The sequence below is a fragment of the Gopherus flavomarginatus genome, chromosome 4, assembly GCF_025201925.1.
Source record: "Gopherus flavomarginatus isolate rGopFla2 chromosome 4, rGopFla2.mat.asm, whole genome shotgun sequence".
NCBI lineage: Eukaryota > Metazoa > Chordata > Testudines > Testudinidae > Gopherus > Gopherus flavomarginatus.
In genome coordinates this window covers 215,052,458-215,069,050 of record NC_066620.1, presented here as the reverse complement: position 1 = coordinate 215,069,050, position 16,593 = coordinate 215,052,458, and the positions used below count along the sequence as shown (strand labels likewise).

The 16,593-nt window shown below is 49.1% G+C and overlaps 2 protein-coding genes across 4 annotated transcripts in view; one reads left to right on the top strand and one right to left on the bottom strand.

The window, feature by feature from the left end:
* The window catches only part of HADHB (hydroxyacyl-CoA dehydrogenase trifunctional multienzyme complex subunit beta), a 96,918-nt gene that overhangs the window by 38,017 nt on the left and 42,308 nt on the right, over positions 1-16,593 (top strand). The gene's annotated exons all lie outside the window — the stretch shown is intronic.
* Positions 1-16,593, bottom strand: part of HADHA (hydroxyacyl-CoA dehydrogenase trifunctional multienzyme complex subunit alpha) — a 42,201-nt gene that overhangs the window by 5,560 nt on the left and 20,048 nt on the right. For all 3 annotated transcript variants that reach the window (XM_050948770.1, XM_050948772.1, XM_050948771.1), the window contains 6 exons: positions 14,010-14,119; positions 8,602-8,736; positions 7,373-7,544; positions 6,460-6,546; positions 2,256-2,396; positions 739-807 (listed from right to left, as the gene is read on the bottom strand). In XM_050948770.1, coding sequence (XP_050804727.1) covers positions 739-807; positions 2,256-2,396; positions 6,460-6,546; positions 7,373-7,544; positions 8,602-8,736; positions 14,010-14,119 — 714 coding nt within the window. The remainder of the gene's footprint in view (positions 1-738; positions 808-2,255; positions 2,397-6,459; positions 6,547-7,372; positions 7,545-8,601; positions 8,737-14,009; positions 14,120-16,593) is intronic.

The following is a 16,593-nucleotide window of genomic DNA, read 5'->3' as shown; positions in this document are numbered from 1 at the left end:
CTCTGTGAGGTCTGCATTAAACTCTCACCCCTCCGAGCGGCAGCTGGCCCCCTCGGATAGGTGCAGAAACAGTTCAGTGACTTGCTCTTTCACGTGCGAAGTTTAAGAGTAGACAGCACCTGTGGGTTAGGGCTCAGAGGGGACTGTGGGTGGGAAAGTCCCACCACTTCTCTTCCAGGCAAATCCCTGGTTGAACAACTGGGAAAACAGCAGCTTGGAAGTTGTCAAATGTTCTACCCAAGTTCACCAACTGAGCTGCCTGCAGGAGACCCCTGTGGCTGGACGCACGCTCAGACAATAACCCAGCATGCTGGCCAGGCGCAGGGTCATGGAAATGGAGCTCACACGATCAAGGGTCAAGCTTTTGGAGACGGCAAGACAGAAATGACGTACCTCTTTCCATCCTTCCCCACTTCCTCTTTATAACAATCCACAAGCCGCTCGGCTGGCTGGGATCTGTGGTTTGGTGGGCACATTCTCATCCTCCCAAAACAGACACCTGGGTGAGGAGGCAGCCACTGAGTTCTATCTCCTAGCAGCACTGGGGCTGTAGTGGTCTGCCCAGTCCAGGAGACCCAGTGAGGACAGTTTCTCTACATACACCCTTCTAGGACATGGCTGGGCTCTGGGCCAGCCTCACTTTGCAGGCAGAAGCAGGAGAATCTCATCTACTTTAACACTTGGCAGCTTCTCTGCACCCCAGTGCTTTCCAGCAGCACACTCGATTCCAATACACACCTGGAGAACTCTGACCACCTCAGCCAGCATTGGCCCCAGACATCTGGTGGTGTAGAAACCTGGTCCATCCTGGGAGAGGCAAATGGGACAGCAAGGCAGGTTAGTGTCAGAAGCCCTGCAACACCAAGCACCCCCTGCTTACTTAAACTGCAAGAACTGCTTCCTGAGCAGGATTTCAGAGCCCTAGAGTGCAGAGACACTAATCGCCCAGGATTTCCAGTGCTCTATAATCAACTCCAAGAATGGCTTGTTTTGACCCGAGTGGAAGATACAGGAAGTGGGAAGCTCCTCACACCTCTGCTTCCTACTAAGCTCCTGAAATGTGTCATACAATAGCATCCAGAGACCTGTGGAGCTTGCTGAGTCACCGCCCCAGCTCTGCAGTGCTCAGCAGCAGGGTCCATTCTCGCACAGGGGTGGAATTCACAGGTCTGTGCCGGCGACTAAGGAAGGGATGTGACCTCGCACATGAACTGCCCCAGCGGCAGCAGCCAGGGGAAGATTAACGCCAGGGGAAGATTAACACTCGCTCAGAGAAAAGGGGGAGAGTTCTCCAGAGACTAATGATCATGGCAGAGCATTGCCACCAAGTGCAGACAAGTCCCAGCACTGCAGGGGGCCTGGCTCACAGTCCCAGCCTCCTACTTTAATGGAAGGGGGAGCGACAAGGCTCAGGGTTTGACAAATGTGTCCAACTCTTGCTAGTCCCAGACTTGGCCTAGTACCCAGGTCACACTCTAGGAAAGCCATCCCTGTAATTCAAAGGAACAACAGCAGTGTTCCGATTCGAGGGCACAGTCAGTCATTTAGGAATCCCTTAACTGGGGTGGTGCCGCACACCCTGTCTCTGGCTTCACTGCCCTCTCCCCACAGGTCACGGCACGGTTTCCTCTTTCGTGTCCCTTCTCTCTGCCCCTGCATCAGGCTCTAACTCCTCCCTGTTAGTCCAGGTCTGCTCCCACTTTCCTCAGCCCTACTCCCAGGGATGTTTGTCATCTTAAGCAGCTAGATCAGGGCCTCGCTGCCCAGGATAACCTCCTGACAGAAGCAAACCCACCCTGCCTGCAGCTCTTGGGACAAGGAGCAGTAGCAAGATTTTGACCTAGGCACCAGTCCCTGCTCAGGGTCCCACTTTGGATAGCAGCCTCCAGCCTTCTAAGAGCAGGAAAAATGGAGCACTCTTCCCCAACCTACCCAGACCTTCATGGCTGCTGCAAAGGGGGCGGCTGGGAAGGTGTGAGCCTCTCCTATACTCTAGTTCACCCCATCCTCCACATTTGGGTTCTCTGCACTAGTGAACAGCTCCAGTGCATTTCAGACCTGCTGCTTTAATACCAGCCGAGTCCAATTCATGAGAGCCTCAACCTTTAGTAGTGGAGAAACTCAAACCCCTCCCTCACCTAGCAAGCCCGAAAGACTTTCACGCTCCTGGTTAACCTCTTGGTTCATCCAGCTGTCATCTCGGGCACCGTCAGTGGTTTCAGGACCCGCCAGAATCTCAAGCAAGGGTACTTTACCTTGACTACAATGATGATCTTGCCCTGCTTGAGGCCGACAGCTACAGCGGAGGCAGCTGTATCCTGGGAGGTCTTGTCCGTGGTGATAATTTCTAGCAGCTGCATCTTGTCCACTGGGGAGAAGTAGTGCATGCCGATCACCTGCCGGGAAATAAGGCACAGACCGGGCTTTCCAACTCCACAGTGGACAGACTCTTGGTTTCAGGCAGATGCTGAGAGGGGTCCCCTTCCTGACAGCAAAAGTGTTTGAAGCTCTGAAGGGGGATCACAAGCAGCTCCGTACTATGGAACCGAACCATTTTAAGGCTTAATGTAGCTAGGGGCTTCATTCGACCCTATTTTTTTTCCTGCAGGTGGCCAGCTGGCTTGTGCTAACTACCTCAGTATGTCCATATAACCGTCCTCCAACCACCGGAGGTCAGCTGTGCTCAGGGGTTCCCAGGTACCTCTCAGGAGCAGACTGGTGGCGTGAATGGGCACTGCATTTGGGGAGGAGACGGAAAGTTTTCCAAAGGCTGAGTCAGTAGTCCAAGTGAAGACCCAAGTTGAAAAATGCTATGAATGTATAGCCAGGAGGATGAAGTAATCACTCCTCCATCAGCCCACCATAACAGTGAACGTAATGTAACCAACGACAAACACCTGTTGCATTCAACGTGTCCTGCTGACTGAGGGCAGCTATGCGACACCAGTCACGCAGTAACTATGCTGCTTCCAGATGCGCGTGTGCCGATACAATCGCCCAATGTCACCAATGTGTTTCCTACCTACCACCCTACGTCTAAAATGGTGCCAGATGCACCAGGGCAGGCAGAAGGGTTTGAGACATGTGATCAGGGCTAGTACAGGAACATGGTGGTCAACTTTTCAGTAGTGGCCACTGACCTTGGTGCCCATCTCAACACCCCTCGGGAAGGATTTTTCAGACGTTCTGAGCACTTATAACCACTACCCATGGACAGCTAGGTGTGGATGGATTCATCCAGTTCTCTGGAGGCGCTGCTATCCTGTTGCCCACAGATCATTTCGAAACCAGTGAAGGAACTGGGAACAGACTGTATAACGCTCTGTAGAGGCTTCTCTGGAAGTCTGATTTTTATAGTGGATTTCAGGTGTGCAGTTTTCCATAGGGATACAGGCTAGTTTTAGACAGAAGCCTTCAGTTGCCTTAGAGGGATTTGAAGTGGTGGCCTGGAAGCAGAGCTGTGTTTGATTGTTACACCAAGGATAGGGTCCCTACTTTGGTTTAAAGTTCTAGGAAACATAACGGGAGGGAAACAGCTCAGCCTCTGAGTTGTCAGAATGGAGATGTTCTTTTGTAATCTTAACTTCAGTGGCCAAACACTGACCAAAATATCACTTTAAACAGGTACATTTCCATTCTCACACAGGACTCAAACTTGGCTTTTTTAAAGCTAATATATAACTCCCTAACAAGCCAGGGTTTGAAAGAAAAAGGACATCAGCGTTTTGCACAGTCTGGAGGCAGCAGGTTAGTGGATTGAACGTGGCACTCGGAAGCAGGAATCTTTATCCTCTGAACATAAGAGCACCCATACTGGCTCAGATCAATGGTCCATCTAGTCCAGGGGTAGGCAACCCATGGCATGTGTGCTGAAGGCAGCACGCGAGCTGATTTTCAGTAGCACTCACGCTGCCCGGGTCCTGGCCACTGGTCTGGGGGGCTCTGCATTTTAATTTAATTTTAGATGAAGCTTCTTAAACATTTTAAAAACCTTATTTACTTTACATACAACAATAGTTTAGTTCTATATTATAGACTTGTAAAAAGAGACAATTTAATCTTTTTAGAAGGTATTACTGGCACACGAAACCTTAAATTGGAGTGAATAAATGAAGACTTGGCACAGCACTTCTGAAAGGTTGCCGACCCCTGATCTAGTCTCACGACGGTGGCTGCTGCCAGATGCTTCAGCAGGAATGAATAGATCAGGGCAAGTATCAGAGGGGTAGCCGTCTTAGTTTGGATCTGTAAAAGCAGCAAAGAATCCTGTGGCACCTTATAGACTAACAGACGTTTTGGAGCATGAGCTTTCATGGGTGAATACCCACTTCGTCAGATGCGTATTCACCCACGAAAGCTCATGCTCCAAAATGTCTGTTAGTCTATAAGGTGCCACAGGACTCTTTGCTGCTTTTACAGATTAGGGCAATTATCAAGCAATCTAGCCCCTGTTGTCCAGTCCTAGTGTCTGACAGTCAGAGGCTTATGGACACCCAGAGCATGGGGTTGTGTCCCTGACCAGTCTGGCTAATAGCTGAGGCCCTACCAAAATTACTGCTACGAAAAATGCACCATGAACCGTGAAATCTGATATCCTCCCTGTGAAATCTGGTCCTGTGTATGCTTTTACCCTATACTACAGGGATTTCATGGGGGAAAACCAGCGTGTCTCCAAATGAGCATCCTGACCCACAGGGGAGTTGCAGGGTTATTTGAGGGGGTTGTGGTATTGCTGCCTTCAGAGCTGGGCAGCTGGAGAGTGGCAGCTGCTGACCGAGGACCTAGCTCTGCAGGCAGCAGCACAGAAGTAAGGGTGGCAATACCACACCTGCCATCCTCACTTCTGCTGGCGGTGACTCTGCCTTCAGAGCTGGTTACCGGACAGCAGCTGCTGCTCTCCAGTTGCTCACTCTGAAGGCAGCAGCAGCACAGATGTAAGGTTGGCAGTACTGCAACCCACCCCCCCGCCTCACCACCACCTCCCATTTGGGTCAGGGCCCTATAATTACAACACCGTGAAATTTCAGATTTAAATAGCTGAAATTGTGAAATTTATGATTTTAAAAATCCTATGACTGAAATTGACCAAAATGGACTGTGAATTTAATAGCCACTGATGGACCTATCCTCTCCACTCTAATCTCAGCTCAGCAACTGGGCAAGCCACACGACCTCTCCGCTACCTTCCCCTCTGTAAAGCACGGCTAGGTACATACCTACCACCTCACTGGCGGAGACAAGTGAAGGGACTAATGTCTGTTCACTGCTTTGGACATTGAAAACACAACAGCACTGGTTATAAAGAACCACCAGATGTTGAGTGAATTCCCTGTGCTGTACACTGTATTTTCTGTAGTTGCTACAGTAATGATCTGAATTTAAGTGCAAATCGGTTCCTTTCCGGACACTAATTAGAGGTAAGTGCAACCCTCCCACAGGAACATCGTTTATGTTTAGATCATTCAGTTCTGTGCCCTATTTGACTAATGCAGTCGTGTAGTCAGGCTGTCACCTTCATGTCCACTGGAAGCCACACTTAGCACTGACATCTGCCTAAGACAGAGGCACCTTGTATGAGAGCTGCAGACCACAGCACTAATTAAAGTGTGTTAATGACTGAACTGATTTCCTATTGGTTTTCCATAAAGCATCATTACACAGGCAATTTATCCAGCAAGAGGAAGGGGAGGCGGAAGCTCATTTACAAGTTTGAATGAACAATCTGCATTTCAGATGAGCTGTTACTGTGATAAGTATAACTGAGAATGGAGGAGAGGAATCACTCTTGGTAGAGATGGCTCATTCAGCTCAGGCCTCGAGGGGAACTCCCCTCACCATGTCCCCAGATCCGCCACAGGCTGAGCCGGGGAGCCCGCTACCACTGGGGGTAATATCCTTGTAACCTGACCCCACATAATGGTAATACCCCCATTGCTCAGAGGACTGTGAGCCCCCAGGAGGCAAGGGAACCAGCTGAAACCATTTGAGCAGCTCATCACTTTGGTCCTTGGACCATGGTCAATACATGCTCTCAGAGCACACTCTCTCCTGCAACTCAGCAAGGATTGACCAAGTTAAGACAAGACATTTTTTCCCACCCTCAAATCGGTTTTGTGGTTCTTTTTAACCCCCTCTCCGATTTTCCAACATAGTTTTTCAAGTGTTGACACCAGAACTGGAGGCAGCATTCTAGTACCCATCTCAGCAATGCACAAAAAGTCAGCTCCCCACTTCTCCCTCCCCAGTATCCACAGCTTGGTAAAAAACAGTGATGCAAAGCGCTGCCTCTGGGAGCTCACGTTGCGTTGTTCCAAACATGTAATGCGCAGTCCCACCTGCACCTCCCCATGACTGCCTGTCTCCAACAGCAAACCCAGACTGGAAGTCACGTCCCACTGGCATTCGCAGCTCTGTCCCAAGCCACTACGTTTGAACTGTGGGAGGGACTCTGGAACTCACCTTTTCCGGCCTTTTGCTAGCAGCAGCAATTTGACTGATTGGGAGAGCAGATGTGTTACTGGCAAAGATACAGTGAGGAGGGACCACCTAGGGAAACAACAGGCACCATAAACAACGTGTACAAGCATCGCAAGTGACACACTTTGTGGTAGGTAGCTTGGACTCAAGGCTTCGGCAGTCCTTTCAGGACTCCTAGCACCACTGTGCATTTATAGCACCCTTCCCCAAAGGATCTGAAAGCTCTTTAAGACGACAGGGAATGGAGCCTCAACACCCCATTAGGTAGGATAGTTTTACAGATATGGAAACTGAAGCCAGAGATGTTCAGCAACTCCAAGTCACTGGCAAAGCCAGATCTCACTTCCAGCCCTGAGCTGGGACTGCCAACACCAGACTTCCTCCTCCAAATGCACTGCTCCCGCAATTCAACGAAACTATTCAAGCCCTGGGACCGCAGGGCTCTGCCAACACACCCCAATCAGGTGATCAGATGCCACTGCAATGGGCACCACACAGGAACAGAGACCAGTTCCTTTAACACAAAGAGTAACTCGCTGAAGCCCACCTGTCTGGTGGCAATGAATATCAAGCAGGGAAGCAGCCAACAAGGGATTCAGGAGCGATGGGGTAGTTGAGATGCCCCATTTGCACTTCAAACCCCTAACTAAGACTTTTCAGCAACTCCCAGAAAGAGGTGGAAAGCCAGACAACAGCAGGCACAACCCTGCCAAGAGAGCTAATGGGACAGACCTGGGAGAGTGTTCCCTGCAGCCCTCCTCTGCACTGAAGTTATACAACTTCAAGAGTAACCTCCTCCGGGAATCATATGGAGCAGCCCTGGTAGGAATACGGGGAGGATGGAGCAGGCTCTGCCATACACGTACCACAGCTGTTTGGGGATGGGAAAACTCACCGCTTCCACCTCCTTCAGCACTTTGTGTTTGACGCTGAGGTCCTCAAACACAGCTTCGATCACCATGTCGGCCTTGTCGAAGCCCTTGTAATCCAGCTGCCCCGTCATATTACTGAGAATCATGTCCCTCTCAAAAGAGGTCAGGCTCTTCTTCTTCACTTTGTCATTGAGCCTGGAGAGGAGGAGCAGCTTGGTCAGAGCAGGGCCAGTGGGTCGAGTACAAGCACTAGCAGTGCACAGCATAGCCTGGGTGTCAATCCCTCCCTCCCAGCCAGTGGGGGGGGGGGTGGGGGGGGCCTTTTTACACCTGCATCAAATCCAGCCACAGATCACTGTCCCATCTATTGGCTGTTAGAGGGATGCTCTTCTGGCAACCTGGAGGGCTGGCAAGTGCCCCTGATGCAAACAGTGGTGCTTGGGGGGCAAACCAAATGCTTGCATCATCCTAATGCTTGGGAGGGTGAGCATCATGTCTGTAGCCTCCGGGGGCACATGGGAAGGAGGAGGAGGAGGAACCAGAAACAAGGCTTTACAGCCCCCCCATTCCTTACCACGCTGGTGCTGGGCAGCCCAGGTTCGCTCCAGCAAATAGCTGAGCTCTCTCTAGCTACAAAAAGCGAAACCTGCCCTGGTAGCAGTGGGAGGGAGCTTGGGGGCAGTGACTCAGAACAAGAACCTGCTAGCTAACTCCCTCCAGAAGGCAACAGGCCTGCAGGTCACAGGGAATGCTGAGGGGGACAAGAGGACAAGCCCATACTCCCCCCTGCAAGTGGAGACACATGGTGCAGGCCATATTTGGCAAAGTGCCCTTTAGGGGTAGGTCAGTCTCACCCATGGTTCTCGAAGCCCCACCAGGGTCGTGCTACAGGCCTCTACACAGTTGTTTATATTCAGAGCTATAGACTGGGCCAGGCACAAGGAAGATGTCTGGGGAAGCAGGAATGCCAAGGCATGATCAGGGCAGCATGTGTGATGCTCATGCCAAGCCAGCTGTTTTAACTTCTTTGTTCAATCGCACACCCCCAGAAAGAGCCGTGTTCTTGTACCGTGTGGGGTAGTGTAGGAGCAAACGCCCACTCTGCCCCGGTAACGGGAGAGGCCCCTTCACAGGAGCCAGGCTTCCAGGGAGTGCATGTGCCAATCATCCCTACTCAATGTGCAAAGACAGAAGTACTTGGCCTAAAGCAGGCACCAGCCAACCCAGCCCTGCTTGTTTGCAGCTCACATACCCTTTGAAGACCTGCTGCTGTCCCTTGCCTAGATCCTGCAGCGTCGTATCCTTCAGAATGGTCTTTAGCCCCTTATCCACAGACACCTGGGCAATCCCAGCTCCCATCAGCCCTGCTCCCAGAACCGCCAGGGTCCTGCAGTGAAAGGGGAGGACACATTAGCAATCTGCTTTCATTGGTTAAATGCATGACAAAAACTAAACCCCAGAGGTAAATCCTACGCTTGAGTATTGCCTGACCGGGGAGCACCCATACTGAACGATCTGCCTAATGCTGATGGGGTTCCTTGTCAGAAGCTGTCCCAGGTGCAGGGAATGAGCACTAATCTGCTATTCTACACCAGAGAGAATTACCTGCAGTCTTGATTTTCTCTCCCCAAGCAAAGACACCCGCAAAAACCTCACTGCAGAGTAACAGGACAAAACTTCAGTGATTGCTCTGAGGGCTGTTGTCTATTCGGCATCCACCACGTGACTGGAAGGCCCTTTGTCATTCAGATCTCCTAAGCCCTGTATGCCAGCATGACGTTATTGACGTGAACTGGGACCGTACAGATCCTGGTTGCAACCAAAGTCCTGTAGTGGCACCAAATCTCGTATAAAGGGAGTCAAACAGGGTGTCTAAGACAAGGTTCTGGGTTGCTGGTTATGGTTATGCTGTCTGTATGCATGTGTCATTTTTGTATTTAAAGTTATAAGTATTGGCTCTATTCTGTCTGTATTTCAAACTTGTGCTGTGCTTCTGGGTGACACCCCAGACAAGTTGCTGTTAGCTAGCTCCAGGGCCTGCTTTAGGTGGATTCTCCAGAATCAGGCCCCGCGCCTTAGGTGTCTTTTTAATTTTTTTTTTTTTTTTTAACTCACCAGGTGGCAGTCTGCTCCGGGGGTCTTTGGCAGCATGGGGGTCCTTTGGTGCTGTGGAAGACCCGCACTGGACCCCCCGCCGCCAAAGCGCCACAGAAGCCCCGGACCACTGCTGGGTATTGGAATCGGGCCCCGCAGTTCATAAAGCCGGCCCTGGTTAGCTCTGTCTAGCCTGCTTGATGGCCCATTAAGGAACATCAGCTGTACAACTGACCCACTGAGAGACGGCAGATACGCATTGTAACTCAGCGAAGTATGCAGGGACTTGCCCATGTGACTGCAGACTCCATTTTGCTGTAATTTTCCACAGTAAGGACAAAGAGGTTCTTACACCTGGAAAAGACTATAAAAGGCTGATGCCTCATCTCCACCTTGTCTTCAATCCTGCTTCTTACCTCTGGAGGGACTTTGCTACAAACGGAAGGTCTGCACAAAGGACTGAATGACCCATCCCAGCTGAGGATGTTCCAGAGACTAGATCTGAACCTGCAGTTTACTCCATCACTGCTTCAACCCAGAACCAAGAACTTTGCCATTACTGGATGTAATTGATTCCATTTAACCAATTCTAGCTCTCTTCTCTATCTTGTTCCTTTCATGAATAAACCTTGAGATTTTAGATTCTAAAGGATTGGCAACAGCATGATTTGTGGGTAAGATCTGATTTGTATATTGACCTGGGTCTGGGGCTTGGTCCTTTGGGATCAGGAGAACTTTTTTCCTTTTACTGGGGTATTGGCACTGGTGGTGATACCTGGAAACTGGAGTGTCTAAGGGAATTGCTTGTGTAACTTGTGGTTAGCCAGTGGGGTGAAACCAAAGTCCTCTCTGTCTGGCTGGTTTGGTTTGCCTTAGGAGGTGGAAAAACCCCAGCCTTGCTTTAAGCGAGTTGTCCTGAATTGGCACTCTCAGTTGGGTCCATCAGAACAAGCATCATTACAGCCAGACTGGCACACATTTGTCCCCGCACATTCTTTAGCTGATGCCACAGCCAGCCATGTCCACACTATAACTACTACCGGATACATGCCATAAGCTAAAGACACCTAGGAATCCACACAACAATCCAGAACCAGAGAGAAAGGCCCTTAAAAGAGACTGCTGCAGCTCCTGTAGTTTTGTTACCAGCTGATTTGAGGGCTGCACAGCAAGAGATCACTCATTCCTCCTAGCTGGGCCAGGCCTCAGTGCGCAAGAATCAAACTCTTGTGTTTCAGGTCACGGGGTGTATGTAACTGGTCCAACCTCCCCAAGCAGCATGTCTCTGCAAGATGCAGCAGCACCCTGGGTATATTCATCCTGCGTACGACCCTCGCGGGCCATGGTGTCCCACACTGTTATATAATACTCAGTCCCGGTGCCTAACACTCCTATGCAAAACACACTCATTTCTAGCCACCATTAATGACTCTTCTTGAAGCAGCTAGTCCTGGAACCCCAAAGAGAGAGGCAAGTCTTGATTTCGTTCTAACTGGAGCACAGGATCTGACCCAAGGGGTGAATATAGCTGGCCCACTTGGTAATAGTGACCATAATGTAATTAAATTTCACAAACTCTCCAGAATAGCAATCAACTTCTGTCATAAACAGATAGTTAAGGGTTAATGTCTCTTTTACCCGTAAAGGGTTAAGAAGCTCAGTAAACCTGGCTGACACCTGACCAGAAGACCAATAGGGAGACAAGATACTTTCAAATCTTGGTGGAGGGAAGTCTTTGTTTGTGCTTTTTGATTGTTCGCTCTCAGGACTGAGTGGGATGGGACATCAATCCAGGCTCTCCAAATCTTTCTAAATCCGTCTCTCACGTTTCAAATTTCAAAGTAATTAGCCAGGCAAGGCGTGTTAGTCTTATGTTTGTTTTCTCAACTTGTAAATGTTCCTTTTTGCTGGAAGGATTTTTACCTCTGTTTGCTGTAACTTTGAACCTAAGGCTGGGCAGGGGGTCCCTCTGGTCTATAGGAATCTGATTACCCTGTAAAGCATTTTCCATCCTGATTTTACAGAGATAATTAAAAGAAAGATAGATAAAAATAAAAAGCTTTAAGAATCTGATTGATTTTTTTCCTTGTTTTAAGATCCAAGGGGATTGGGTCTGGACTCACCAGGGATTGATGGCGGGAAAGGAGGGGGGATGGTTAATTCCTCCTTGTTTTAAGACCCAAGGGGTTTGGATCTGTGTTCACCAGGGAATTGGTGAAGCCTCTCAAGGCAACCGAGGGAGGGGAAAATTTTACGGGGACAGAAAGTGCCCCAGACACTGAAATTCTGGGTGGTGGCAGGGTTACCAGATCTAAGCTAGTAATTAAGCTTAGAAGTGTCCATGCAGGTCCCCCACATCTGTATCCTAAAGTTCAGAGTGGGGAAAAACCTTGACAACTTCAAAAAGGGGAACTACACAAAGATGAGGAGTACCTGTGGCACCTTAGAGACGCTGAAATAAATTTGTTAGTCTCTAAGGTGCCACAAGTACTCCTGTTCCTTTTGCGGATACAGACTAACACGGCTGCTACTCTGAAACAAAGATGAGGGTTGTTACAGGAAAACAAAAAGGAACAGTCATCAGAATGAAATGCCTGCAAGCTGCATGGAAACGACTTAAAAACACCATAACAGGCTCAAACTAAATGTATACCCCAAATTTAAAACAACAAAAGAGGATCAAAAAAAATGCCACCATGGCTAAACAGAGCAGTTAGAGGCAAGACGACTCCCTTTAGCAAGCGGAAGTCGAATCCAACTGAGGAAAATAAAAGGGATCAAACTCTGCCACGTCAAGTGGAAAAGTACAAACACAAACACTGAAGGATCTCAGAAGCAGGAAGCCTGCCGAGCATCAAGGGGGCCACTGGCTAATGGAAGTGCTACAGGAGCACTCAAGGGAACGACCTGCAAACTGCAGGGGAGTGAGAGGCTGGCAGCCAACGTACCAGCACATGCCAAGGCCCCCAGGCCTCCCTGAACACCGACAAGTGCATCGCTGGGAAACAGTCTGGTGGAGTCTGCGCGCGACTTTTAAATCCTGCTTCTGCTATTATGGCAGCGGATTCCCACGGGATCCCAGTCCTGCTGCAGGACTCTACACTAGTCCCAAGCGGGGCCCTACAGTCTGGCTCACGTATGTTAGTATTGTTAAAAATAGATATTTGAGTTACACAGATGTGCTTCTTCATGGAATGTTAATACTCGCATTGCGCAAATCCCCTTTCCATCTGCATGACAGGTGATGAGAACATTTAACTGTTGGCGCTGGAATATAAAAATGTTTGTTAAGACTGTCAATTCCCCCAGTCAGGGAAGAAGCATTACCAAGGAGTTTACTGCCAGAGGCGTTCTCCTCTCCCCCCACAAAAAGGTGGACAGACACTAGCCAAGCCATTGTGGACAGAAAACTTTGTTGATTGCTTCTCCCACACCACTGAGGAGGCAACCAGCACAAGCCCACATCCCGTCTTGAACACTGGGGGGAAGGGAATACAAATGTCTGTTAAGGAGAAATTGGTCACTTTAAGCTGTCTGGACTCTGAAGGGCAAAGATTTCTAAACATAAGCAAGAGATGCCCAACCTGTTTGGCTTGGCTTAGCCCTAAAGGACATAACAGCTTGCATATTATAGAAGCTTTTTCCACCTTTTGAACTTAAGATTCTACCTCATTTGTGTACGTTACCTGCTTTAACCTGGTAAATAACCCTCATTTCTTTTTCCTAGTTAATAAACCTTTAGTTTGTTACAGGATTGGCTACAAGCGTTGTCTTTGGTTTGAGATCAGAGTACAAGTGACCAGGGGTCAGTGACTGGTCCTTTTGGCCTTGGAGTAACCTGTGAATACTGCTGAGATTTCTGGTGTAAAGGACCATCTCTCACCAAGCCAAGCTTGCCTGGGTGGCAAGACAGACCGGAATACGCATGGGGACTGTCTGTGGCTCACTATTAAGGCCGTGCTAGTGTCTGAGATGTTCACACTTGTTACTCGGTGCAATCTAAGCATACAACACAACCAGTTTGGGATCCATACCCTGTTTCCTGAGTCTGCCCTGAGGCTGGCACTCACGGTCATAAGCCACACCAGACAGCGTGACAGACAGCATCATCCCTAGGCTCTTCCTCTATCAGAGTATAGGGCAGGGGGTCAGCCTAAAGTTGACCCAAAAGGCAGCCGGAGGTATATGTTAAACAAGAGCAAGTTACAAGAACTTGTGTGCGAATTTCATGATCGCTGTGAGTCAATGCAACTCAAGCAGCAGACAATCCCTGGGAAGACAAAGTTCCAAGTAGGAACGCTGGTTAACCTCAGGGCAGATCCCAGCCTGAGCACATTTCTGTCTGACAGAAGTAACTCAGCCAAGGCTCACGCAGAAAAACGTTATCATCATGTGGGGAGACTATGTGCTGGTGAGAAGTCAGACCTTCCAGAGGACACTGGAACTGCCTTTTTGCCACACTGCTGAACAGAAGTGGCCTCCTTGTCAGACCCTACTGGCTAGAGGAGTATAAATAGGTCTAAGATTCTCTTTACTGCCCTTTTAACCAGTCTGTGTTTAACTTACTTGACCTCTTGATTTGGTGCCCCAAACTTGTTCTTCTTACACTGCACCTGCCCGTGGTAGAGGCCCATCAACGCTTTGGATTCTGCAGTCATTGCAAGTTCACCGAATTTCTGAAGTGGGAAAGGAAGTCAGATGTTTTGGCCTCTGGAGTCAACAGTTCCAGCATTTTTAGCACGTACAACAGGACAAAAAAAAATAATATGCTAGCATTCCAGATCAGCGCAGACATTCTAGAGCCGTGCAAGCAGGTGGGGTATTGCCATCCATAGCGAGAGTACAGAATAGCCAAACCTCCAGAGGGAGAAAGGAGCAAGGGATTTCCTTTCTGGGTGCGGGGGAGATAGCTCAGTGGCTTGAGCACTGGCCTGCTAAAGCCAGGGTTGTGAGTTCAATCCTTCAGGGGGCCATTTAGGGATCTGGGGCAAAAAAATCTGTCTGGGGATTGGTCCTGCTTTGAGCAGAGGGTTGGACTAGATGACCTCCTGAGATTCTATGATTTCTGTGACTTCCTGAGAGCCATAGAACACTAGTGCCACCATGGTGACCCATCAAGTTCCAGTGGCCTCCCCCCACCAAGCAGAAGACTGCTCTTTCAATGATATGATTTCCTGTAGTTAGCATTATCTATGGCTTCTGAAGAGCATGTGCTTCCTCCACCCCTTGGCACAATGTTCATAGATTATATAGCCAGAAGGAGCCACTGATCTTCTAATCTGGCCTTCCGCAGACCACAGAACTTCTCTCATTCTCCTCTTTTGTCTGACAGTGCCGTCTCTGTGATGAATGAGGGTGCCTGCTGGAAACTTAAAAAGAACAGGAGTACTTGTGGCACCTTAGAGACTAACAAATTTATTTGAGCATAAGCTTTTGTGGGCTACAGCCCACTTCATCGGATGCATAGACTGAAACAAACAACAAGAAGATATTTATACATACAGAGGACATGAAAAGGTGGTGCCACAAGTACTCCTGCTCTTTCTGCGGATACAGACTAACATGGCTGCTACTCTGAAACCTGCTGGAAACCTGATTTCAGTCTGTTTCCTGTCCTGCTTTATTTCTCCATCCCATGTCTTGAGTTATTGGTTTCTTCTCAATTCGTTGTTCTTCCTCCATTCTCTGCCCACCGCTCAGAGATGGGACATCCGCTTGTGGCTCACGTACGCTCTGGCTGGGTAGCAGAGTGCCAGGAGAGCAGTCCACAGGCTGCTGCCTGAGCTACTCCTGTGGCCAGCTGCATTAGGAGCTGCTCTGCCACCAGGGGAAGGTATATGCTCATCGAAGGGCAGGCTCAGGCTCATACACCTTCCTGCTCCCTGTGGTTCCCAAAGTAACTGGAGGATCATCCTGGGAAGCACCACAATAAGGATCCTACTCTCTTCATGCACTTGAAGCAACAATTCACAGCCCTTTGTAAACCAGTTTCTACTCTTATCGAGCAGACACAGGCTGCTCTCAATCAGTGGTTTGGAGAAGCTGAGCCAGCTCCCCAGGCTTTGGTTGGAATAACCTCTCAGGCTTTGCTATTTAACAAAACAAGGAAGCAGGAGGACAAGAAATGCCAGTCTGGTTAAACAGCAAAGCTCCTGGTGTTACCCAAGCTGGAATCCAGCTCCAGGGAAATCACAGTCCACACTACAGGAGGCAATGTGTAAAATTCACTGTGAAGGACAAAAAGCCAGACACAAAAACAAAACAAAAATCTTTAAGCATATTGGAAACAGGAAGCCAGGAAGAGAATCTGCAAGTCTACCTACTCCTAGGGGGCAAGGAGGAGTAATCAAATAGAAAATTATTGCTGGTAAGCAGAGTGATTTCTCATACCACTCTTCAGAGGGTGCTGGGCAATCTACTCTGGACTGCTCTTTCAGTTAAGGAGCTTTCAGATCAAAGCACAAGAAGAGTTTGTTCCAGCACCACCTCACAGTTAGGAGGCCTGTGTCATCAGAACAGATAGGAGATACCTACAAGTGCTGCAGAAATAGAAACCTTCCGAAACAGCTACTGCGTCAGGACTGGAGGGTCAAAGGCGGCACAGGGCTCCTGGGAGCTAGGATGTGAACCCTACTTCAACCTGGGTACCTGGTACTGAAGTGATTACAAAAAACACCCCCAGGTTAACAGCATATGGGACTAGCCAGTACGACTTCTACAAAGGAAACCTGGGCCTCACTAATCTAGTAAGATTTGTTGAGCATGTCCACAAAACAGAACGGAATAATTTGGACTTTCAAAGAGACTTTGACAGAGTCCCTCCTAAGGAAACCAAGTGGCCATGGGAAGGTGCACGGTGGAGTTCTGACTCAGACTGAAAACTCGCTGAGACAGAAAGAGTAAAAGTGGCCAGCTTTCAATATGGCAAAAGGTTAACAATGGGATGCCCCAAGGGTCTGTACTAGGGCAGATGTTAAATATTCATGACCTGGAAAATGGGATGAACAGTGAGGTGGAAAAATGTGCAGATGACAAAGTAAGTAGGTTAGTCAAGACTAAAGAATGAAGGACGCACCCAACCTAGGTGAACGGACAACATGGCAGAGGAAATTCAGCAATGACAGGATACAAGGTCATGGAGGTTGGACGG